This window comes from Telopea speciosissima, chromosome 8, assembly GCF_018873765.1.
Source record: "Telopea speciosissima isolate NSW1024214 ecotype Mountain lineage chromosome 8, Tspe_v1, whole genome shotgun sequence".
In the NCBI taxonomy this organism is placed as follows: domain Eukaryota; kingdom Viridiplantae; phylum Streptophyta; class Magnoliopsida; order Proteales; family Proteaceae; genus Telopea; species Telopea speciosissima.
The window spans coordinates 8443867-8468910 of NC_057923.1; the positions used below are offsets into that span (position 1 = coordinate 8443867).

At 40.3% G+C, this 25044-nt stretch overlaps 3 protein-coding genes across 4 annotated transcripts in view; 2 read left to right on the plus strand and 1 right to left on the minus strand.

Annotated features, from left to right (window-relative positions):
* Nucleotides 1-549: 549 nt before the first annotated feature.
* Nucleotides 550-2266, minus strand: LOC122670553 (pentatricopeptide repeat-containing protein At3g28660-like). Its single transcript, XM_043867481.1, has 2 exons — nt 667-2266; nt 550-635 (listed from the first exon to the last, which is right to left on the minus strand). The coding sequence occupies exon 1, from the start codon at nt 2189-2191 to the stop codon at nt 686-688; it is 1506 nt and encodes a 501-aa protein (XP_043723416.1). The 5' UTR covers nt 2192-2266; the 3' UTR covers nt 550-635; nt 667-685.
* Nucleotides 2267-7033: 4767 nt separating this feature from the next.
* On the plus strand, nt 7034-8727 carry LOC122670329 (protein ROOT PRIMORDIUM DEFECTIVE 1). The gene has a single exon (XM_043867167.1). The coding sequence runs from the start codon at nt 7200-7202 to the stop codon at nt 8679-8681; it is 1482 nt and encodes a 493-aa protein (XP_043723102.1). The 5' UTR covers nt 7034-7199; the 3' UTR covers nt 8682-8727.
* A 13916-nt stretch (nt 8728-22643) lies between these two features.
* Nucleotides 22644-25044, plus strand: part of LOC122672887 — a 39837-nt gene continuing 37436 nt past the window's right edge. The window contains exons 1-3 of one of the 2 annotated variants that reach the window (XM_043870394.1): nt 22644-22722; nt 23229-24767; nt 24849-24977. In XM_043870394.1, the coding sequence (XP_043726329.1) occupies nt 22669-22722; nt 23229-24767; nt 24849-24977 (1722 nt within the window). In that variant the 5' untranslated portion in view covers nt 22644-22668. The other variant, XM_043870393.1, reaches the window with a different exon arrangement.

Below are 25044 nucleotides of genomic sequence, written 5' to 3' on the forward strand. Positions count from 1 at the left end.
AAAGAAATCAAATGGGATTTCAAAAGCGTCAGTGAAGAAACAGTACGTTACAACATACAGGTTTGCGACTTGAGTTTGGGCTCAATTGAGGATGAGACTTTGAGAGAGAATCAGAGAACTTGCCACTGCAAGTTGGACAGAGAGTTGAGCCTGCAACTTGAGCTTGGGCCTTGGACGGAGAGTTGATGCAGCAACTCTTTGCCGGAAGCTTGATCGGTGTGATATAGGGTTCCAAATCAAGAAGTGAGAGGGGAAAAATGAGGCTGTGGATCAAGCTTGGGGAATCGCACTTCCCTACTATTATGAATCTGAAATTGTGAATCGAGCTTTCACCATTATCAATCCTGCACAACCCTCATCGATTCGAGCTTGGGGAATAGAATATGATGAAGGATATGCGATTTACGGATTTTGATGTTGGGGTTTTGAGTATTCGCGCTTTTATCTGTATCAAAATTTTAATACGTAAAAATACATTTTTCATTCATAAGTTGGTATGCATATTTACTAACTATGATCACGACCCATAAAAACATCTACCATTTGATGGCAGCTTGAAACCACAATGGTATGATCAAACCAGTACTGAAACTTTTTCACTGCTCAGTGTTCCAACAAGCATCACTTACCGTGATCCACTTAAAACGATGTTCGAAATCTGCAATAAACTATATTTATTCTATAATCATTGATGAATGATATGAAATGACAGCAAATTTAGCATTTCATGTATCTCATGTCGAAGGCAATGTGCCACATCCCCTGCAACAAACTCATTCACCACCCCATTCACCTCAATCACAGTGCACCCAGGTGTTTTCTTGATCCCTTTGTCCCCAATCATCATTCGAATCCTACGAGCATCATCGGATCTCCGTGCACCCAGATAGACGTTCGACAGCTGAACATAAGCCCCATCTTCCTTGGCTGCATCAACATGGTTAAGCCGCAAAAGCTCTTCAACTGCAAGCTCAGCAAGCTCAACGTTTCCATGGCTCCTACAACCACTCAGCAATGAGCCCCAGACAGAAGCAACTGGCTTCATTGGCATTCTTTTTATGAGTTCAAGTGCCTCATCTAACCGACCTGCCCTGCAAAGCAAGTCTACTGTGCAACTATAATGCTCATGTTTTGGAGCAACACCATACACGGCGTCCATGCTATCTAAGAGGAGCCGGCCTTCCTCTTGAAGCCCTGCGTGGGTGCAAGCCGTTAGAACCCCAAGAAGCACGATCCCATCTGGCCTAAGCCCATCTTCTTCCTGCATTCTTTGCAAGCAATGAAGTGCTTCTCTCGCAAATCCATGCACTGCAAACCCACCAATCATCGCAGCCCAGGAGAAGACATTTCTTCTAGGCATCTCCTCAAATGCTTCTACGGCCTTGTCAATGAATCCACACTTGGCGTACATGTCAACAAGGGCTGTTCCCACGAAAACATCCACAGTGAACCCTTTCCTCTTCTTAATGTACTCATGGATCCACATCCCTTGTTGAAGAGCCCCAGATTGAGCACAAGCCGTGAGTGCAGTAGCCATACAGAATTCATCAGGCACGATTCCAGAGAGCAGCATACTACGGAAGACTTCCAGAGCCTCTGAGGCAAAACCCAAACGAAGATACCCGTTCATAAGAACATTCCACTGGATAACATCTCTATTGGGAATTTCATCAAAAACCTTTCGGGCATCATTTAAGAAGCCACTGTCAACATAAAAGCGGACAAGGGCAGTCTGGATGTGACTGTCAAAAGAAGCCAAACCGTCTTTGAAAACCCAGCAATGGAGTTGCTTACCCGCAGGGACACAGGAGATGTTCGCACAAGCCGCAAGAACAAAAGGGAAGGTGTGTTGGCCAGGAGTAACGCTGCCATCTAGCAACATTAGATGGAAGAAATGGAGAGCACGTTGCGGTTGAGAACTGCGAGAGTAGGCCCTAATGAGGGTATTGTAGAAGAATGCGTTCGGGTTTGGAGTTTGGTAGAAGAGAAGAGAGGCATACGTGAGGCTGCCAGAGTCGGAGAGGGCACAGAAGGAAATAAGCTTGCTGAGAGCGTAGTTGTTGTGATGGAGACCGTGGACAACGAAGAGCGCATGAACAGCCTTGAGTTGTTGCATGTTGGAACAGCACCCAATGAGGGACATACACCGGTTCCATACTCCGATGCTGCTTCTGAAGAAGAGTCGATCCATGCACTTGCATCATGAACTTAAAAGCACAACCACAGGACTCCGCTTGAGCATCGGCTAGAGTAGCTGAGCGACCACAATCGGACCGAAGCTACAACGGCAATAACTTACTTATTCATCCGTGTCGTGTCCCTTGCTATCTTTTTTTCTTTTTAAGCAAACCAGACTAAACTTGAAAAAGTCGGTTAGACAGCCATAGTAACGTCACAAAGTAGATAGGTAAATTTTTTCAACAAAAAAAAAAGGAAAAATGGTTTTTCCCAGATGTACCTCACATAATTACAAAAACACTCCTCAGTTTTGGAAAGTTCAACGTGTCCTAAGGTTCTTAAAAGTTAACACATGCCCCCTTTCCGTTAGTTTAAAAAAAACCTACAACTCATCTTCCCCAAATCATTTAAGATACTAACGCTTCCATTTCTCTGATTTGCTTAGTCAGATGCCTATGATACTTCTTTCTCTTCTTCTTGTGTTTATCACCATCGGCATCATCGTCTTGTATGTAGAGGGGTTTTTGGGGAAAAAGACGAAAAGGGGTTTTAGGGTTGAAGAGGGCAAAATTGAAATAAAATTACATTCAGGGAATTATGGGGTTTTAGAAAATTTGTAAATGGCCACATCATCACTTAACGACGCTTTTTAACAATTAGGGTACGGTTGATAGAATCTTTCAAAAATAGGGAGGGCATTATCATTATTCAAAACCCGGGGGAGGGTTTGATATTATGGATACTTAGAGGGGAGGGGGTGATATTTACTCTAAAATTATTCAGGCCTCTCCTTAACGTTGTCCTAATTTCAAATTTTTTTTTTTTTGGTAAAAAGGATTCTATTGATAAACGTGAGAAGAGCACATGGAAGGATGAGTACAAAGCTCCACCAACCATGGAGTGGAAATAGGCCAGACTGTCAAACCCGCTATCGACAGGGCCTTCCTAGCTAGGGTATCAGCAATGGCATTGTATTCCCTAGGAAAATAGCAAAAGGAACAAGAAAGAAGGGAGGAGGCCATGTATCTGATGTCAGAGATCACTAGTTGAAGGTTGAGAGGAGCACTAGATTCTTCATTTAAAATGAAGGAGACAGCCTGGCTGTTGTCAGATTCCGCCAGGACATGATCAAAACCATGAGCAATCACCTCCAAGAGCCCACTCCTAATAGCGTGTGCTTCCCCTTCCCCAATCTCTGCAATGAAAGTCGCCTTAGATTTAACCAATTGGACCTGTCCTTCATTGTTTCAGATAAGTATCCCTAGGCCACACTTCAAATTCTCATAATTCATTGAAGCATATGTATTCAATCTAAAACGGGATCTCGGAATAGAGGTGTCCTGATGAGAATGTGGCCTCCTCTGGTCAGGATGGTTTCTTGACACGTTTCGGCCATGTTGGAATTCAAGGAACTCCATCTGGGCAGTTGTAGCAGCACTAATAACTTCCAAGGGCGACCAGTCCCTCCTCCCAAATGCTAAATCATTTATGGCCTTCCAAATGAACCACATCATAAACTAACAAGGGATTCCACTTCTTATCTCCATGCCCCAACTTCGACCAATCTTCAATCCACTTCGCCAAGTTATATTGATCACTATGTGGAGGTCGTAGCGATAGAGCACTACCGAACCAGACCATTTGTGAGAAAGGGCATCTAAGAATGACGTGGTCAATAGACTCTACCTCCTTACCACAGCGAGCACAAAGAGAGTCAATTTGGAGTCGTTTCTCGAGAAAACCTTCCCCTGTAGTTAAACCGTCAACGCAAGCCCTCCATAGGAAGCTCTTAATTTTTGGAAGAGTGTTGCATTTCCACACCTTCTTCCAAACTGCTAGAGGAGTGGACACCCATCTACCTTGTCTTAAGGAGGAGGATTGGGCTGCCACTTGATCCTCAAGATTGCTCAATAAGTGGTAAGCTGACTTTATCGAAAAAATGCCATTTTTACTAGCTCCCCAAACAGTTGATTTGCCGATGGGAATAGAGACAGTTGGATGTGCATGATGGCCTGTTTCTCAATCGGGCTAAAACACGAATTGAGGAGATCAGTGTTCCATTGTCCTGAATTTTGATCAATGAGATCACAGACCCTATGAACTTGACACTCTCTGTTTTCCAACTGAATTGATTTGAGACCCTGAAGAGTGGGAATCCACTTTTCCCTCCATATATTGATATGATCCCCACTCCTACCTTCCAAATTAGGCCAGCTTTGATCACCTTTCTCCCTTCTAGTAAGCTCCTCCAAGCCCAAGATGGGATGCCACCCATTGGAGCATCCAAAAAATCACAGTTTGGGAAGTATATTGCCATCATAAACTTTGCCCAACAAGAATCAGGTTCACTATATAGTCTCCAAGTTGCTTTGGCCATCAGGGCTTTTTTATGCCTAGCCAGATCCCTAAAGCCCAAACCGCCATAATCCTTGGAGTGGCAAAGCTTGTCCCAAGAGAACCAGTGGATCTTAGAGGTATCTCAGTCCCTCCCCAATAGAAGTTTGCAGCTGATTTCTTTAGCGTAAAGTGATGAGATTTAGGAGGATGAAGTGAGACCCCGCGAAATTAGCCATTGGCATTAGGGCTGCCTTTAAGAGAGTTTCTCTTCCTGCATGGGAAAGGTATCTTTGAGCCCACCCAAACAATCTCCTTCTAGATCGGTCATTAATCTCATGGAAGAGTTTGGTCTTGTTAACCCCAATAACCGATGGCAAGCCCAGGTACTTTGTTGGTCCATAACCATATGGGATTTTAAAAATCCTAGAAAGCCATCTCTTGAGACAAGAAGTCGTATTAGGGCTGAAGCAAAGGCTCGATTTCATCATATTTATAACTTGGCCACTAGCCCTGCTATACAAATCTACACTCCTTCAAGTTATCCAACTCTGTAAGGTTCACTTCCGCGAACAAAAGGCAATCGTCTGCGAATAGTAGATGGGTGAGAGGTTGAACCCTATTTCTGATTCTGAGACCATGGATAAGACCATCAGAGTCAACTGTAGAGAGAACCCCACTTAAAGCCTGTGAACACAAGATAACCAAAGCTGGGGATAGGGGATCCCTCTGTCTGATGCCTCCAGATGGCTTAATTGAACATCTGATGGAGCCATTGGTTAGAATGGAGTATTGAACCGAAGAGACACAAGCCATGATTAAGGAAACAAACTTACTAGAGAAACCCATGGTAGGGAGGAGTTGGGGAAAGAAACCCCATTCCACTCGATCATACGCCCTCTTCATGTTGAGTTTTAGAGCCACAAACCTCTTCTTTCCTTTGTGCTTTTTCTTGATATAATGGAATGCCTTGTGAGCCATATAGAATGAACGTCGATTGGGAAGGGGAAATAATGTTGGGGAGTAATCTCGACGCCAAAACTTTAGTGACCACCTTAGCCGCCACACTACATAAGCTGATAGGCCCTAATTTCAATTAGCTCATTATTGGAATTAGACGAAATTCATGGGAGGTCTGAGTAATTTATTCACACTTTTAATATTGGAAGAAAAATATGACCAAATAATTGTTACAAAACATTTTTTTACCCATAGGCTTATTGAACTATACTCGTCGGGAGATATAACATTTTCCCTTTTGGCTCTATTTGTTTCGGCGTAAAATTTTACCTGAAAATTTTTCCTTGGTCAATTTTACTTCGTAAACGTAAAATTTTATATGTTGAAAAATTTTTCAATGTTTTTTGCCGTCAATAAACAAACATTGGAACACTTTTCAACAAGTAAAATTTTACATGTCAAATTTTTTGAAGTGAAAATTTTAGAGGGAAAATTTTACACTAAAACAAACAGAGCCTTTGGAAATAAAGATTAGAAGGTTGTGGTTGGTACTAGAGGGTAAGGACCAAGAAGTGAAAAAATATGCACAAAAGCAACTATATCCTGGGACAAAAAACCCCAACCCTTATGATAAAACACAACAAAGTAACCATCATGGCCAAATGCTTTATAAGCACCAATGCTAAAGATGGACTCTTGAACTTCCTCAATTGAGGGTAGTGAGACCAAAACATTATTCCCTTTAGTAGTAATCAAAGGAGTAAAGAGGGTTTCAATGAAAGTTGAATTTAAAGGGTTTGAAGTGCTAAAGATTGAACCAAAATGACAAGAGAATACTGAAGCAATCTTGGGGATTTCAATAACAATCCGGCCTTCTTGATCTTTGATACAGTCTATACTGCGAGTACGATGAATGATTTTAGTCATCGTATGATAAAACCTGGTATTATGATACCATTGCGAAACATAAAGATGTCTAGATTTTTTAAACCACAAATTTTTATTTTGCTTCAAGATCCCAATGGAAGGTTTTAGTCAGAGAAGTAATGAAATCTATAATATCAAGTGTAGGGTCAAGCTGCTATAAATGGGACAACTGAGAATACAGAGTTTCCTTAAATAAATATGTTGCCAAAAACCTTTTTATTCCACCATTTCACTTAACTCAGCCATTTAAGCGCACAAAAAAATTTGTAATCCTAGATAGGAAAACCAAATAGCTCGAAAATGAAATAAAGATTTGATATCATGTTTATCAAAAGAGGGTGGTGAGCCTTGGTGCAACAGTAAAGTGGCTCCATTATAACCAAGTGTTCATGGGTTCGAATTTGAAAACAGTTTCTTTTGCGAAAAGAGGGGTAAGAGGCCCCCAACCACAGGGTTATTAGGGTTAAGAAGGTTTTCCCCAAACTTGTCCCCCTAGAGAGCGTTTGATAAAAATCTCCAATCAACACAGATGAAACAGATAAATTGGATAGGAAATCAGATACTTTACTCCAGAAAAAGAGCTCGAGAGAAACCGCGCAAAGTGTCTTCCCTCCAAGAACTGCATCTCCACAATTGAAGTTTGTCTCTTCTCTGTATGACATTAAAGCTTCCTCTTCGTCTTCTAGCAAAACCCTAATGAGGTACACATCCAATTCTCAAATAAGTCTCAGAAACTTATGGTTACTCTCTACTAAGTTGTACTCAGAGGAAGATAAGAGGTTGTGAAAACCACAGCAGCAATGCAACTTCTTAAAAAAACTTTCGCTTATTTCCCCATTCAATTTCTCAAAATCAATCACAATCACTACCAAAATCAAACCTTCATAGCTAAGCATCTCCTTTACTATGACTTCACATGCTTCAGAACTATGTCACAGTCCACTTCAATCCCCAAGAAACAACAGAGAGTCAGAGATCATGGATATGATAACTACATGGAAGTCTATAAGAAGATCCGCAAGGTTCTTAAGTTCCAAGATCTCATCCTCAGTCAACCAAACCATACCATCTGCGTTTCCCGTCTCGACATTTTAGCTCGCCGACTCGGCTTCAAACAGTATGAAGCTGGTGCGTTCATCCTCAAATTCCCCCATGCCTTTGAAATCTACGAACACCCGGTTCAGAGAATCCTCTATTGTCGTCTCACCCGGAAGGCCACCCTTCAAATTGAGCAAGAAAATCAATCTCTTCAGGCTCAAATCCCAGATACCATTATCAATCTGCGTAAGCTGCTTATGTTGTCGAAAACAGGTCGCCTTCGCCTTGAACATATACGGATTGCCCGCCTTGATTTTGGACTTCCCGAAGACTTCGAGTTCTCTGTAATTCTTAAGAATCCACAGTTTTTCCGGTTGTTTGATGCGAAAGAGACTCGGTCCAAGTATGTTGAGATAGTTGACAAAGACCCCAATTTGGCAGTTTGTGCAATTGAGAAGCTGAGGGAGAAAGAATATAGGGAAAGAGGTATTGATGCTGAAAACATTCGGTTTTCCTTCATTGTCAATTTCCCTCCTGGCTTTAAGATTGGTAAATACTATAAGATTGCGGTGTGGAAGTGGCAACGGCTTCCATATTGGTCACCATATGAGGATGTATCAGCTCATGACCTCCGTTCGCTTGAGGCACAGAAGCGTATGGAGAAGAGAGCCGTCGCAACAATTCATGAGTTACTGTCGTTGACAGTGGAGAAGAAGCTTAGTCTAGAGAGGATTGCACATTTTAGGTTGGCCATGGACTTACCCAAGAAGCTGAAGGAATTTCTGCTTCAACATCAAGGGATCTTTTATATTTCAACAAGAGGGAATCATGGTAAGCTTCATACAGTTTTTCTTCGGGAGGCATACCGGAAAGGTGAATTGATAGAACCAAATGAATTGTATTTGGCAAGAAGAAAATTGGCTGAGTTGATTTTGTTGAGCCCTAGGAAAGCAGCTGTGGATCGGGATTTATTTGAGTCTGGCAGGGATGGAGAGGGTAATGAAAGGAGGGAAATCAGAAGAGATTGTGTTGAGAATAGTTCTGTAGGCTTTATGTTTGAACGTAAGTTGGGGATAGATGGAGGGCAGGAAGAGGACTCGGGCTCAGAAAGTGGTACATTGGGAATTGATGGAGAGCAAGAAGAGGACTTGGGCTCAGAAACTGGTGGAGATTCTGATTTTACTGATGAAGAAAGTGATATTGCCGAAACTGCAGATGAAGATGATGTTCATTGTTGTAAATGAATGATTCATTGAGATAATTTAATGGTTTTTGGACCTTTTCAAAACTTAATCTAAAATCCTTGGGCTCCTTCGTCCTTTCAGAGCCTCCAGGTAGAGCTTGAGGCAAGCAGTGCTTGGTTCATCTGCATCATGATGACATCATTCAAAAAAATTTCCAAACTAAAGCTTAAAATGTTCCAATTGTATTATCTTGGACTGATCCCTCCAGAGTTCTGCCTCAGGTAAAAGAAAAATAATAATAAAGGTGGATATGTGACATCATTTTTGAGTTATATGACTTATATCTCTATGAGAAAAAGATTTATCATTTGCAGTCATAAATTTTCTGTCTCAAAGTTTTTTTTTTTTATTTTAAAAAAAACATTAAAATCCTGGGATTGATGTACAAAAGAACATGATGGAATTCTGTGGGCAAATGGCTTATTTTATTTTTGAGAGTGAGTACTGATCCAAGTTTGAGAATGGTCTATGTTGTTTTTTGAAGGGAACTACTAGATACAAGGATGAAAGAAATTGAAAGAGTAATTACTCCTGACAAATAGATGATTACTTGAAGTTTGAGTTGAAGTTGTTTGATGCATGTATGTAAGTTGAACTTCTTTTGAAAGGTTTATGGGCAGATACCGTTCTTTTGTTGTGCCTAGACATTCTTTTGAAAGGTTTATTGATTTTGTTTGACTTTTGACACATGCTATAACCCTTTTGCTCACGGAGTATTTGTTAATATACGAGAAGTGCTTAGTATAGAAGAGTTCTTCAACTGAATGTATATATAACTAAAAAAAGATAATCTAATACCAGCACAAACAGCTGTTTCTACAATCTTTATTAAGTGAAAAGTCTTTCGAAGTAATTGGATTACTGATTAAAATAGCCTAAAGGGTGAACAGATAAAGATGTCTATACTGCTATCAATGATGTAGACAAAACCAAAAGAAGAAAGGGGGACAAGTTCTTTCAAAGAGCAGTTCTACATTAAGAAGATCGGAGGAAGGGGAGCCTTCAAGAGGTTTGTCTTTTGACCTCTTTCTATAGCTTCATCTTGAAGTTGGAGTGTTGTCCTCTTTTCCTTCATTACATATTTTATGTTCTGTATTAGACACCAAATCAGCTTAGGTGAGCTTCACTCTGAACATCATTCTTCTTTCTGTTCAATGGTCTAGCAGAGTTGCCCACTTCATAACCTTCTAGTGAGGAAGTGATAGGTAGGTACATGTAATTGATTTTGTTTGTAGTCTGTCTATTTTGCGAGAGCATTTCCTTAGGCGTTGACTCAGATATGTGGTTGTGTATAGTCAGATCTAATGAACATGAGAATCCCATAATTTCATTTCTAAGAATTTGGGCCTACCTGATCTGCCACTTGGTAGATTCTTAGGGCCATTTAAGTAAGGCTTCCTACGTGGACTATGTATGAAACCTTTCCCCTTTTTTAAAATATAATAACACTTTACAAAAAAATTATGGGTGGATGATTAGTTTTGGAAATGGACCATTTGTGTTCAGTTTTGTGTGTAGAGTCTGAGCACTATATTACCAAACCTCCCTTCCCTTCTTCCCTTCATAGATGGAGCCAAGGTTAGGTTTTTTTTTTTGGGGGGGAGGGGGTTGGGGGTTGAAAATTTTGGGCTCTTCTTTGATACATCATAAGATTTGATGTATGGCTCATTGATAAAGGATACTAATCAGGTTAATAAAAAATTAATCAGAGAACACGACAAAACAATTATAGCAAATCTCTAGTGTAGTAACTTTTCTTATATGTGACATTTGCATTCTTTTGTGGTGAATTTTTTGTGTGATAACTTTGCTTACCTGTTTTGGTATAGTAAGGTACACGGTAGTGACTTTTTTAATCTTCACTACACCGTATGTTGAAGTCTTATGATGTACAGAAGAATTGGTCATTTTATATCTCATATTTGATGTGTCAGGGCCTTGGCAGCATTCTTGATAGTTGTGAATTGCCCCATAAGTTATGTATTTTACAGAAGAGTAGTGCTTTCATGGCCCTAGTGCCAAAATGTGGCATGTGTCTCGCGTATAAAGCATACCTAAATCATCTGTTTGCATGGTGAACAAATACATGCAGTATCCTTATGGAGACCGATTATTCTTCTAGATTGGGTTTTAGCTGGTTTTCCTGAGATACTTTGCCAAAGAAGCATTCGATCTCCTAGATGGATCTCTAGTGAGTTTTGAATCATCCATGAATGTAACCATCTGAGCATGACTTCAGCTTCTTCTCCAGATCAGTTCTTTGCTGTGTTTCTACTGCTATTGGATCTGTGGTAGAGTGTAAGTGTTTGTTTCACTATTGACCCAACCACCCCATCCCATCCCACCCCACCCCATGATGTTGAAAGTTTGCAACTAGAAACTTTTTATTTCTACTATTTACACCTCCATAGTACCTATAAGAACTGATCGATTCATCTGCACTAACCAATAAAAGTAAATTCAGAAACACCTAGCTGAATCCCCCTGTCCAAGGTCTTTTAGCTGAGTCAAAATGATTCCCTTCTGTTTTGTTTTTTGTTTTTTTTTTTCCTTTTTACACAAAGCTGATTTCTTTCAATCAACTTAGCCTCCTAAAACTAACACACATCTGGTGATTTCAGTAACTAATTGATTGGGTGCTCCTCATCCCCCCACTCCTCAAAAAAAAAAAATGGCAGGAAGTTTTGTTTTCTTGGTCTATGACATGTGCCTTTCAAGATATAGCAAAAACTAAAGTAGGGAGACTGAGAACCATAATTACTCCCACATTTCTGTTTTGAGATGAAAATTATCTCTTCTCTTTTTGTAAGTGTATTGTTAGTTCAATTCTTATAGGTTCATTTGTCAATTCAATCTGCCAGTATTATTGATTTAAGTTGATTTAAGTTTAGAAACAATAATCAAACTAGTTTGATTTTGAACTGGAGGAGTTCAATGAGTTTTATCTTCCAAATTAATAGACGATGGGGATGGAGAGACTTTTGCAGCTTGTGGTTGTGAATTTGCAATGTGAAATCAAGTATAAAATAAAACACAAACATGGAAGAAATTATTTTGGAGATTTTGCAAAAAGGAATTGAATCAATCTTGTCCTTTTCTTCATCTAACCCTCATAATAATTTTCTTTTTTATATAAAAAAAAAGTGAGAACATGGTCCAAATTGTTGTTCTGATATAACTTGGTACAATGAGCGTGTAAGAGTTGTAGAAGATATCTGCTAGAGCTTCTGTAATGCTTAGGGAAAAGCCTTTTTGTTTTGTTATTCACATTTTCTTTAACCTTTTGAAATTAGCTAGAAAGTGCAATTCACTGGCCTTCCACTTGGTGCCTTGTTTTGACTTGTTAAAGTTCCTCTTATGTTGGCCATTACACATATCATTCATCCAGGATAGGTCTATGATAATCTTGGAAATGAGACTTGAGTTGTTTGACCTAATTTAACTTTTGTAACTATTGAGATGGTTTTTTGCTTCATCAATCAGTTTTTGTTTCTTTGGCAATGGCCCCTCTTCTCTTGGCATGCCCAACCAATTGATGACATACATAAACATGTGATGAGATTTTGTCTGTACAAAATCAATACTTAAACACCTAATGGCTCTTTTCAAGTTCTTTTCTCGATGGGATCCAAACGAAGAACTTTGATGGTTTTTTGCTTCGTCAATCAGTTTGTATTTGTCTGGTAATAGTTCCTTTTTTACTACTATTAATATGTGAGACCAAGTGATGGAATACCTATACACATAATGAGAAAAACTTGTACTTTTCCAAGTTCTTGTCTGGATGGAATCATGATAATCTGTTGACTATAATTTCCCCCTGCAGTTGGTATAAGATCTGCTATTCTGTGGTGGCTGCGGCATTTCCTCTGAACTGTTTATGTTTGCTTCTTGCTTATGACTATCTGCAATTTGATCATCTCATCGTGATTGCCTTCCTCAAATGTACATTCTACTCAAGTGGACCATCCTCTAAATTCTGAACCTAAGACAGCGGGTGAATATCCTGGCTCAAAAATGTCACCTCTGAAGACCTTTCGACTGACAAAAGAGCTTGTGAGTAACAGAGTGAGATGGAAAACAGGTGTTGGGGTTTAAGAAAGACGGTTCAGGTAGTCAGGCTGATAATGGAGCACTAGAGGCCTGGAACCGTCAATTGTGCACCTTGGGGAGAGAACCACTGAGCAGAGACTTATGGGCTGTATGAAAATAACAATAGTAAGGGAGGAGAGGAAGTTTAAAGTAGGGTGTGCACTTGCAGCGTGAAATGTGAAGCTGAAATTTTGATCTACACTGGAACTAAAGCCTGACGGCGGAGGAGGGTGGGTGAAGCAGCGTACCCTTCTTTCTTAATGCCCTTACCTCCCTATCCCTTCCTGTTTCCGTCCAAGACTCTGAATCAGAGGCTCTTTTACGGTATCTTTCTCTTGCTCCGCCTGATTAGTGTTGGTTGCTCTGCTCTGCTGTGTTGGCTGTTTTTGTTTCCTTTTATGTTTGTATTTGCTATATTCTGATGAAGATGGAAATTTTCGGTTGTGGAAGCCTTCTGACCTGAAAATATTAATTAGCAACTTAAAATCATAGCTTTTCTGAGAGTCTTGTGGGTCTTGGTTGATGGGCGTGAATTGTTCTCACATTTCATTAGCAAGTATGCAACCTGCCATTGTGGTGGGAATTCTATTCCATTGTAATTATGATGATTTGTCGCGAATTTATGGATGTGTCCTAGCTGTCCCTATGCTTTGTTTATTCAATAACTTTCAAGTCATTCTATATTCTAATGATATCATTAATTGAGAAAGAGGGGAAACCAACTGGTCTATCACACAGTGTCGATTTATTAATTGTGAATTGTTTTCTGTTTCATCAATTCTAGTAAAATCATTGGTTTGTCAAAAATAAATCTTAGGAAAGGGTGAGTAGCCACTAGCCAACTGTTTGTTTTAAAGTTGCAAGTTATCTTCCCCATACCACTACTATTTTAGCTTGATACCTGTTAGGTTTGCAGGTGTTTGAGTGCCCCACCAATCCTTAAAAAGTTTTGTAATGAGAAAAGGGAGCTGAAGTTGGGGACTATTATCAAGACTACATAAAGTATAGGATGGGCATTCAACTATGTCCTAGGAGTATATGAATGACAGATAGCTGTCGGTGGATTTGCTGTTGCTAAGATGTCAAGCTAGTTGATATGTGATGGCTCAATGCCAATTGGAAAGCAGTTTGTGGTGCTTATGAGTTCTTTGGCTGCACCTACAGCACAGGCGAAATTCTTTTAGTTTTCAAAACACTGATACCAAGGACTAGATTTCCTTCTCTTACATGTTTCTTGCCTTCTTTTTTCTTAATATATAAGTTCCAATGCAATCAATTTAATATTAGAGGGTTTTCTTTACTTTTTATTTTTTTGGAGGGGGTGTCTTGGGGGGTTTTGTGGTACTGTTTCCCCGACTTTGACAGAGAGGCTCAACTGCTTAAGCTGTGGATGGTTTTAGGGAAATAGAGTTCTGTTATTGTGATTGGCCTATGAGCAAATGAAAGCCTGAAAATATTCTTATTGTCATTGTCCCTTTCAATGTTGGAGACACTAGGATCCTTCTCTGAATGGTGGCACTAAATCTGTTTACTTTATGCAGATAATGTTGAGAACATAACAGATCAGTACCCTTTCCCAGTGTGCAAGAACTTTTTTTCTTACTGGTTCATGAGGTAATGCTGCAGATGTAAGTTCATGCACCTGCTCTGAAGATGAAATTTGTGTTTCAAAAAAGCAGCAAAGAAGTAATGAAGTTTTTCAACCATACAAGACTTTGGCACAAGATGAGAGTCTACCATCGGGAGATGCAGTAGGAACAGTTGGTCATCACAGAGCAGAGAGTGGTGTCCATTCAGTTCCAGTCCCGCATATTCCACCCTCTCCCACTTCTTTGGGAAGGCCTAATGATTCAATTTATGTCAGTGGCAATGTCCATGCTGCTCAGAAGGATTTGGTGCGTACATCCATTCATGTTACTGACCACTTTGTCAAGGCTGGCATTGCAGCAGTTAATTTCCTTTCTGATTTGGCAAATTACAAGCTTCCTACATCAGATGGAAGTGGAGCACTCTTGTCTCAGAATTGTATGGTTGATTCTACTAGGCTCATTTCCAACAAATGTCATCAAGTGAGCAGCCTCATAAGAGAGACTACACCAAATCCCATGGGAAACCATCAGTTGATATAACAAGAGGGTCCAACTCCACAACTCACTGTAACGGTTCAAAGGGAGTGTGTAGTGAATTCAGTAGAGACTCACAGCTTGCCTTCAGAATTCAGATTATGGGAGGTGCTCAATACCACAACGACACAAAACTGATTATTCATACCACTTCATCGCTGAATCCAAGTCAAAAGGATGGACTTCGGAAGGTAAAGTTGTGGGAAGCGTTGCTGAAGGCTTTAAATCCATTGATAAGGTTCAGAAGCCCCTGAGATCTACAGAAATGCCAACCGGATCCACCTCAATGTCCAGGCAGCAGTCTGTAAAAACTGGGCATGCTATGGAACATGATTATCAAATTCTGCAACATACGAGGTGGGGACCAGCAGCAGAACAGGCTCTTGGGAATCTTGGCTGCTCATTTGATGCCTATCAAGCAAATCAAATTCTAAAACTGCTTCAAGATCGTTCAGTTGCTCTCAGTTTTTTTCCACTGGTTGAAACACCAATGAGTAACAACCATCATAGAGCCCTGCAAATAGTAAACAATCTCGACTCCTTTTAAAAAATAAAGAAATTGTAAATTTTTAGTTAGAAAAACAGATTTATTGAGAGGACAAAACCATTGATCATAACATTGATTGGGAGAAATGATAATCTTAATTATAGAAGAGGCAATAGATTTATGAAAACTTTAGTATATAAGATCAAGATTTCAATTTCAATTTATAATTAATTCACTCACCAAAGAAAAGTTTGAGTGCCTACTGCCTAGCAACAGGTGATGGAATATGATAGTCTTGTATATAGGGGAGTCAAAGATCAATCTAGATATTTGTTTTACAATCATCACCTATTCGAGGAAAAACACCAGCAATGCTATTCCAGGTCCAAGAACCTCTCTTCATAAAAATAAAATTGTCTAACACAAAAACATTAGCAAAATATTTGTAACTTAGAGAGGGTTTTTTTTCTCTTTTTGATAAGTAACCTTGAGAGTTAGTAAGTAATCTCCAACCTAAGTTAACAAGGAGGGCTTTATTGTAGGTAGAATAGTCTCTTAACCCAAGCCGTCTCAAACACTTAAGAGGACAGATGGTATGCCAAGAAAAAAGATTAGATTTCTTCTTATCACAACCAAATCTTAGCCATTTCTTCTTATTACAACCAAATCTAAAAGAATAGATATAGCCATGTAGGTCCTTTAACTTTGGGTTCTTTCTGATTGGTTATCCTTTTTCCTTTGTTTTAAGTTTAGGATCCAATTTCTCTTCACCCATGGTTATGAGAGAATTTCTTCAATCTTGGGATTTGACCCTCTGATTGAACTGAAAAAGTCTTTTTCGATCTGATACAATCAGGGATTGTAACTAGTATCGGGACTTTGTATAAGTCTCTATAGATATCGATATGGATCAGTCATATCAATCCGTGTCGGATCGATTCCAGATAAAAATCCCACTTTTTCACCTAAAATCTTCGCATTTCAACTGATTCACTAATATTGTATTGGTCTAGTATTGGTATCGGATGTGGTCTATACAAATATGTATTAGACGATACGATATTGATACCTAAATCTATGCATATAATAGGGGTGTGAGTTAATGATGAACCCATGCATACGAACTGTGCAACTCCCCTTCTGTGCACCCATTAGCTTGTTGTGGGAGATTCCATTTCAAGCGAACAACGTATCCCTGCATAAGTTTTTTGTTTTCAAATAATTGATTGGAGTTGTTACACTATTTTTTTAGGTTTCTTGTGGCATTAGGTTTTGTACCACAGGCAAGGGAAGCCACTATTTAATCTAAGAAAAGAAATGTGAGAGGCGTGCAACTTTCTTATAGGGGTTTTGCTTCTTTTTTTTAGGTTGAGGGTTTGCTAAGTTCATATAACAAGTACAAGGACACTCATTATATTTCCAATATAAACACGTTGGATCAATTGACATTAAAACCCATAAAATAATACGGTAGGAAAATAAATTTTGCTTAGCTGACGACAGGCCATGTAACACAAAAATATATATGTGATCTTAGCAATTTTGTAATTATTATCCGGCATGGTTGCATGCCTTCTTTGAGTTAGATCGGATTTAAAATTTTGGGTTTTGTTATTATTATTAGAGTAAGGAATCTCTACTTGGTCGCATGGCCTCTACACAAGCATCTAGACCAATGGGTGATTGAGGTATTATCTCACGATGCCCAGTGAGAGGGCGTAGGAAGCACCATCAAGTACAGATCTTTTTCCCTTATTATTATTATTTTCTTTTGGGAAAGTGATGGACACTGAGTGCCAAGTGGCCCTCTGCCAACGTGGAGTGTTAATCTTTGCACCCTATATATATTTTGAGAAAAAGAAGGCTGCGTGGTGCTTGCATCTAGACATAGGAAGGGCGAAATGATTGCCCCACCACTGTGAAATGAAATCTCACCCATGTTGGATGCCTTTGGGGGTGTTCTCATTGGCCTCTGTGCTGATGCAAGGCTCACAGCCTGTGACCGATCCCCTTCCCATATATTGTTGGGGAAAAGAATGTTGTCAAGCTGCGTAATGTATGCTAGCACCTCCCTATATCTATCTCTCTCCTCCTTCCTATTAAATGATATATCTAGCATTTTAACCCTTTATGGGAGAAGAAAGATAGACAAGGGAGGTGCTAGTATACACTAAACAAGTGGACAGAGAACTCAATCCCATATTTTTTTATGGGAAAAAAACCCTGAAAGCCAACATGACCTTACACCCATACACATGAGTGCGAATGACAACCCTGCCCCTTGAAAGGGGAAAATCTCACTTCTATTGGCCAGCCACTATTGGCACAGTGGTACACTACTTTTCAGGAAACCCTCTCCTTTTTTTTTTTTTATATAAAAAATTAAAAAATAGAAGTGAAATTATAAATGCTAATCCACATTCTTCATCATATGAGACCCGCACTAGGTAATATAGGATTATGCAAGAAGCAATGGTTACATCACACGTGGGTGGGTGAGAAAGCTTGCTCGTGGGTCTATTTGCCATCAATTTTTGTTATGACTTCCTTTAAAAAATAGGCCCAATTGTCGTACCTCATTGGTGTGTTCTCTTATTCCTCTTGCTCAAAGAATTCTCTTCCAATGGATTTAGTTTCATTGCCGCAATTAATGGAAGGGAAAAATAAGATTGTTAGGATGTCACACATTGCGCTTAAACACATGAAGTGTGAAATGACCACTCTGTCTTGTGAAATAAAAAATCTCAAATAAGGAATGCTCTAGAACATTGTCATTGGTCCCCATGCTTGTGCAGGGGCCACACAGCCTGACAACAATTCTCCTACCTTAATTGAACTGTGGGTCAACCGTTTAGAAGACTTTTGACTTTTATTGGGTTTAATGGAATTAAAAGTTTCTTAAAACTAAAAGGGTACATTCCATTTCAGGTCCCTAACGTTTGGTGGATTAGCACCCGTAGTCCATAGTTTTTTCGAGCCGCGGAAATGCAAAGTTTTATATCGAAATGTAGTGGAAATTAATATTTGACTAAAATGCCCCTTTCTTTATGAACGGATTGTTAATTAACCAGACGTATTTTTATTGTGTCCGGTTCCTGCCCTGCATAGTTGTCCAGTTTCTCTCATATGGGGTGGAAATGACGACTTAATCTCACTCGGACAATGTGTTCGGGCAAGGGGTTAGATCATCATTTCTGAATCCCTATGAGAGGAATCAGACAATTGTTCTGGTCAGGGAACGACGGTGAGTTTTGCCCTTTGGAGGCTTTAGAGAGAGAATATCTGTGACAGCGGTTTAAAAAAAATTCAGTTTTCATTCATCTAAAATTTCGACATGAAATCCATATAAAACAGAAAAGATTTATGCTTTTCTTGTTTATTTCTTTTCAAAGTATCATCTAGACTTGAAAATCAATGACTGGAGAGCATCGAGAACTTGTTAGGGTTCTTAGAATTTAGAATAAGAAGAAACTAATTTTCCGCTGAGTTTGAAGTTTGAACAGAACGGAAAGAAATTTTGATATTCTATTTGATTCGGTCTCTAGCAGAGGAAAAGAAATTGAATTCATCATTAAGGTTTGAATTGGCTCTGGTTGGAAATCAGTTTTCGAGATTCATCTCCAAGGTTTGAATCGGCTCTGATTGAGATTCTGATTACACTCGTCTAGTGCGTAGATCTGAAGATTCCAACAGTTTTCTACGATTTTAGTTTTTCTTGTTTTTGATTTTTTGTTGTTGTTATTTATTGAATGTTGAACTTGTAAAGAGGTTGTGATCCTGTAGAGGGAGGAAGCGGAGCGGCTGAATTCCTCGAAGGTCTCGCTCTGATTGGTGCTGTTGATCCCTAGAGTGAAGTCGCCGTCATTAGCCATACGGCCCATGCCCCATGCCATGGCTCGATTGCTTGACAGTTGACACTCTCATAGTTTTAAACTATTACTTGAAGCCTCCTGCATTTTAAGATTTCTTATTACTAATTCTTGTCCGTTAGTTTCGCTTATGGGGTTAGAAAAGTCTTTAAATACCCAAACTTCAGGTAGCGAATTGACCCTTTTACCTTTTCACTAAAACACTTCATTAATCTAGTGTTACCTTTTTACCCTTATTTTACAAAACCCAAACCCGTCTCCTCAAACCTTCCAGTCGTTCCAACATCATCTTCCATCTCACCTCTTTCTTCTTCGATGATCCGGCGATCTCTGAGGAGCTCCACTCTTCAATTTAACGATCTTCGAGTTGCGAAACCGACCACGATCAAGAGGAATGGTCGATTCAATCCAGATTTCAAAGTCTCAGATGGCTCACCAAAGAGCAGAAACTCAGATGTCAGTCGTTCAATAAGTACAGGTCTAAGATTTAAATAGTTAAATCTAGTAGCAGGTTTATTTACCAAGAAAGAAACTATATACAAATTTAGGATTTAAATAGTTATTGAAGATAGGAAGGTTGTGCTTGCTGTCTCTGTTTGCTCAATCTGATCTGGGGTCGCTAAACATGGGATCTAGCTCGAGGTTGGCTGGGGCTCGTGATGAACCTGAGATTCCCAATTTCTCCGGCGGTGACCTCCCTCGCTTCTCACTATGATCTCTCTCCTCCCACCACTCCAACTCCATTCCACCCCCATTCTTTCACCAGAGTTAACGTTAAAAATCACCAAATAGCGACCACTTTTCATTGGGTTAAATCCTTCGATCATCCTCCGCCTTCATCGTTTGACCTAAGCATGATCTCTCTGTTTTTTCGGAAGCCTGGTTCGTAATCTCTATTTTTTTTTTCCACTTTCTTTCTCTTTTCGTATGTTTATTTTCCAAATTTTTTATTTCGGGTCTCTAATTCCTCCCCCCTTTACGTTCTTGGGTATGTTTTATCGTGGGAGGGGAGATCTGCAGTGGCAGTAGGGTGAGGGACCCTCTATTTAGTTAACAAGAACTGAGAGAGGATTGTTTTTGTTATCTCAGAGCAGAAGCTGCAACAGATTGTTCCTTCGCCAAAATGAAGTTTATAAAACTAGGATCAGAGCCTGATTCATTTTGGACAGGCTTTTCTCTACAACTGCCTCTAGTTTTGCTTATGTGGTTGTTGGTTGCTTTGCCAGGAGTTTGATCTTGGCTTTCCCTTCAGAGACATACCTTCGTCTCAAGGGGTTGTAGCAGTAAACCTTGCCAGAAACTTCAATTGTCTTTTTCACCTTCACCTTCGTCGGCGATGAATTGAATCGATTTGGGTTTTATTTAGGGTTAAAACCTTTAAAGGATAAGTTGGTAAAATAAACTTTTCCATCCAACCACTAATAATAGACTAAACAATCAGGCTTCACGGGGTTTCAAGTAATAGTTTCAAACACATTGGAGGTGTTAAAGAAACAATTAGGCCATAATACAATAGGAGTGTGAGGGTGTCCAGGTAAAATTTACCCAGTCTTTTAGAAAAGAAGGGGTATTTTAGTCAAATCATATTTTTCATTAAATTTCGAAAGACGTCTGCAAGTGTTAATTCTTCAAATTTGAGGGACATATGGTGCAATTTGTATCGAGAAATAGTTTTCTGTCTGGGAGTGTGGCTTACGCCAGCACTCTCATGTGTCTATCTCTCTCCTCCTTAAAACAAAGGGGCAGAGATATCTTTTCACATGGGGAGGAGAGAGATAGACTCATGGGAGTGCTAGCGTAAGCCACACTCTACGCTAGCACTCCCGAACAGAGAACTTTTTCCCACACACATATATATATATAAACATGAACAGTGTGATTGGATCATCTCATCCATGGACAATTGTGTCAAAATGGTATTTATGGCAATATAGATATGAGATATGACCGGTCAGATGAACCAGATTTGTTCATTCGCGGAAATGCAATCCTTTTCCTAGAAACAATCCAAGATTTCATTTAAGGGTTTAATCTTTATTCTGTCCTAAACTTCTAATTCCTAATTGAGATTTTTAATATTATATATATTAAATCACCTTTTCTTTCCAAGATTTCATTTAAGGGTTTAATCTAAGTCCTAAGTCCTAAGTCCTAAGTCCTAAGTCCTAATTGAGATTTTTAATATTATATATATTAAATTACCTTTTCTTTGACGATTATGAACATTTTAGTTAATTATTAATTATTAATATCTTAATAATGGGGCTGGACTGGGACTGTTCGAAGTCTTAAAAGGGTACCTAATTGAATCTCCAAGATTAATAATCCCCATTGCATTCCCCACACAAAGTCACTCAGAAGACTCAAAAAGTCACAACAACCACCACTCCCCTCATTTCCTTCCTTTCCCCCACCCCTCTCCTTCCTTCCTTCTCTGTCTCGATATCGATAATCTCCAAGCACGCAAGAGAAGGGAAACCCAAAGAAGACAAAGACAATATAAAATCCAAACATCTCAATCTCACTTAGTTCTTTCTACCACCGTTTGGTAGGTGAGAGCGAGAAGGAAGAAGGAAGAAGGAACGCACAGATTGATAGATCACAAACTCAAAGCTAAAAAGCGATCGGTCTCCGCCGGCAGAAATCACAGAGCTCACAGTGCTTCTTCAATCGGGTATTACTCATTATTCAAGTGAGTATCTCTCTCTCCCGGATTTTTCCTCTTAACCCTCTTCCCCTTGTTGTTATGCATGCATAGCCAGTATAGTTTTAGAATCAGCAACGCATGGGGCATAAGAAGCGAAACCCTGCTCAACGCTCCAGACCCTCTGCTGCTGCTGCTGCTGCTACTGTGGTTGCTCCGGTGGTACCATCAGACTCCGCGGATAGCATCGTCGGAGATGACCGTTTGTTAAATCTCGGTGCTTACGAGGACTCTCCTCCCGAACAGACTAAAATCGAAACCGAAGTCTCTGCTTCACCCGAATCGGATGCTCCATCCTATACTGCAGTAAAGCTGGAATGCGAGCGAGCCCTCAACTCTCTCCGCCGTGGGAACCATACCAAGGCCCTAAGACTGTTGAAAGAGTCATGCCTTCGCCACGAGGGTTCTGCTCTACTTCACCGTGTCCAGGGCACCGTCTGTGTTAAGGTGGCTTCCCTAATCGAGGATCCCAATGCCAAACAACGACACCTTAAGAACGCAATTGAGTCCGCTCGCCGTGCTGTTTCACTCTCTCCCAACTCCATTGAGTTCGCCCATTTCTACGCCAACCTGCTCTACGAGGCTTCCAATGACAGTAAGGGTTATGAGGAGGTTGTACAGGAGTGTGAGCGTGCTCTCTCGATTCAGAATCCGGACGATCCCGCGAAGGAGAGCTTGCAAGACGAGAGTCAGCAGAAGTCGTCCAGCCCTGATGCCCGGATCACTCATGTCCAGCAGGATCTTCGCTCCCTCATTCAGAAAGCCAATATTGCTTCGATTTCTACGTGGATGAAGAATCTGGGCAATGGAGCTGGTGAGGAAAAGTTCCGTCTCATTCCAATGAGGCGGCTTTCCGAAGATCCCATGGAAGTCAAGCTGGTCCAGACCAGGCGGCCTAATGAGATAAAGAAGGCAACTAAGACACCAGAAGAACGGAGAAAGGAGATTGAGGTACGTGTTGCTGCTGCGAGGCTGTTGCAACAGAAATCTGATTCGCCCGAACCCCAGAATGAGGATGAGAGGGCTTTGGAATCGTCTTCGGGGCCTCATCGACTGGGAGAGCGTCGCAAGTATGCTAATTTGCGGAAGATTGCCTCTTCTGTGGATAGGATGGATCAAATTCGATGTTATTGGAGTTCTATGAGTCTTGATAAAAAGCACAGTTTGCTAGAAGTGAGTGTGCGTGAACTCAGGGCTTATTTCAGTTCATCCAAGGATGGTTTGGCATCTGATATCCTATCAGAAGCGCTCAGTTTTGCCGAGGCCAATAAGACATGGAAGTTCTGGATGTGCTGCCGCTGCAATGAGAAATTCATAGATTGCGAATCACACATTCAACATGTTGTGCGGGAACACATGGGACATCTCTCGCCCAAATTGCAATCTGTCTTGCCTCAAGAAGTTGACTCTGATTGGGTTCATATGCTTCTTAATGGTTCATGGAAACCATTGGATGCCTCTGCTGCATTGAACAATCTTGAAAATCAGTCGAAATGCCAGCCCCATAATTTTGTTGATGGTTCTGATATCAGGAATTGTGCAGACAGGATTAAGGAGGAATCCATTGCTGACAATTGGTGCTCCAATGTTGAATGGGATTCTTCCCCTGATGATGAGAAACCACAACTGTTAGAAGATGGATCCAGAACAGGGGATATTTGCAATGGAAATCCTGTGGGAAGTAAGAACCATGAGGACATTCCCAACTATGAATTAAGGGATTTCGATGGAAACCAGTGGCCTAAGGAATATTCACTTTCACAGAGTTGGCCGTTGTCTGATGATTCTGAGCGTACAAAACTCCTCGAGAGAATACATGGCATGTTCCAGTTGCTTCTAAGACATAAGAATCTTGCAGCTAGCCATCTTAACAAGGTGATACAATATACCATGGAGGAGCTTCAGGGTCTTGCTCCAGGTTCATGGCTTTTGAACCATGGCTTGGACCAAACACCTCTCTCTATTTGCTTCCTGGGAGCCTCCCAGCTTAAAAAAATCCTCAAATTCTTGCAGGAGCTTTCTCATTCTTGTGGTTTAGGCAGATATTCTGAGAAATCTACAGATGATTCTGGCAGTGGCACCCCGGTGTGTGAAATCAAAGAGAGGATTGTTCTCACTGGTGATTCATCTTCTCTCCTATTGGATGAACGCTTACTGTGGGGTGAGCTTACTCCCAGCATATATCATGATGCTTCAGCAGATGATGGTGCTGCTGCAACTTCTCTTGTTGTTGGTGATCCTGAAGAAGGGGGGCCGACCGACAGTGATGCTTTTGTATCATGGATATTTACAGGTCCATCGTGTGGAGAGCAACTGGCATCTTGGACACGCCTGAAAGAAGAAAAAACACAAGAAGGCATGGAAATTCTCCAGTTGCTAGAAAAGGATTTCTATCTCTTGCAGAGCTTGTGTGAGAGAAAATGTGAGCATTTGAGTTATGAAGATGCTTTGCAGGCAGTTGAAAGTCTCTGTCTTGAAGAACTTAAGAAAAGGGAGCATGTCACAAAATTTGTCCCTCGTAGTTATGAAAACATCCTGAGGAAGCGGCAAGAAGAACTTGTTGAGAGGGACAATGATGTGATGTTCGTAAGTAGGTTTGAGTTGGACGCTGTATCAAATGTTCTTAAAGAAGCACAAAGTCTTAATGTTACTCCATTTGGGTACGAGGAACCTTTGACAGGTGTGGCTTCTCGTTTGTGTGACTTGGAAGGTGGTGAAGAAGATGATTGGAGAATGCAGGACTACATGCACCAAGCAGATGCTTGCATTGAGATGGCCATTCAGAGACAGAAAGAACAGTTGTCTGTTGAGGTAGGTCTGTTGTTTTCAGTTCTATCTTCGGAAGAGCTACCAGAGGTAGATTCTTTGTTCTCACTATTTTCAGTTGTGCAGCTTAGTAAAATTGATGCAAGGATTATGAGGAGTGCCACTGGCATGCAGCAGTTGGAGTTTAAGCTTGGGCCTTTCTCAGCATATGATTACCGGACAATTATGTTGTCTCTTGTGAAGTCGTTCATGCGGGTTTGTAATGGTTTCGTCGACTGCTTTGAATATGTACCCTTATCTTTTCTGGATGAAATTCACATGT

Bases quoted from the DNA above. Each gene is read 5' to 3' on its own strand.
- LOC122670553 (XM_043867481.1), bottom strand. From the start codon at position 2,191: ATGGATCGACTCTTCTTCAGAAGCAGCATCGGAGTATGGAACCGGTGT.
- LOC122670329 (XM_043867167.1), top strand. From the start codon at position 7,200: ATGCAACTTCTTAAAAAAACTTTCGCTTATTTCCCCATTCAATTTCTC.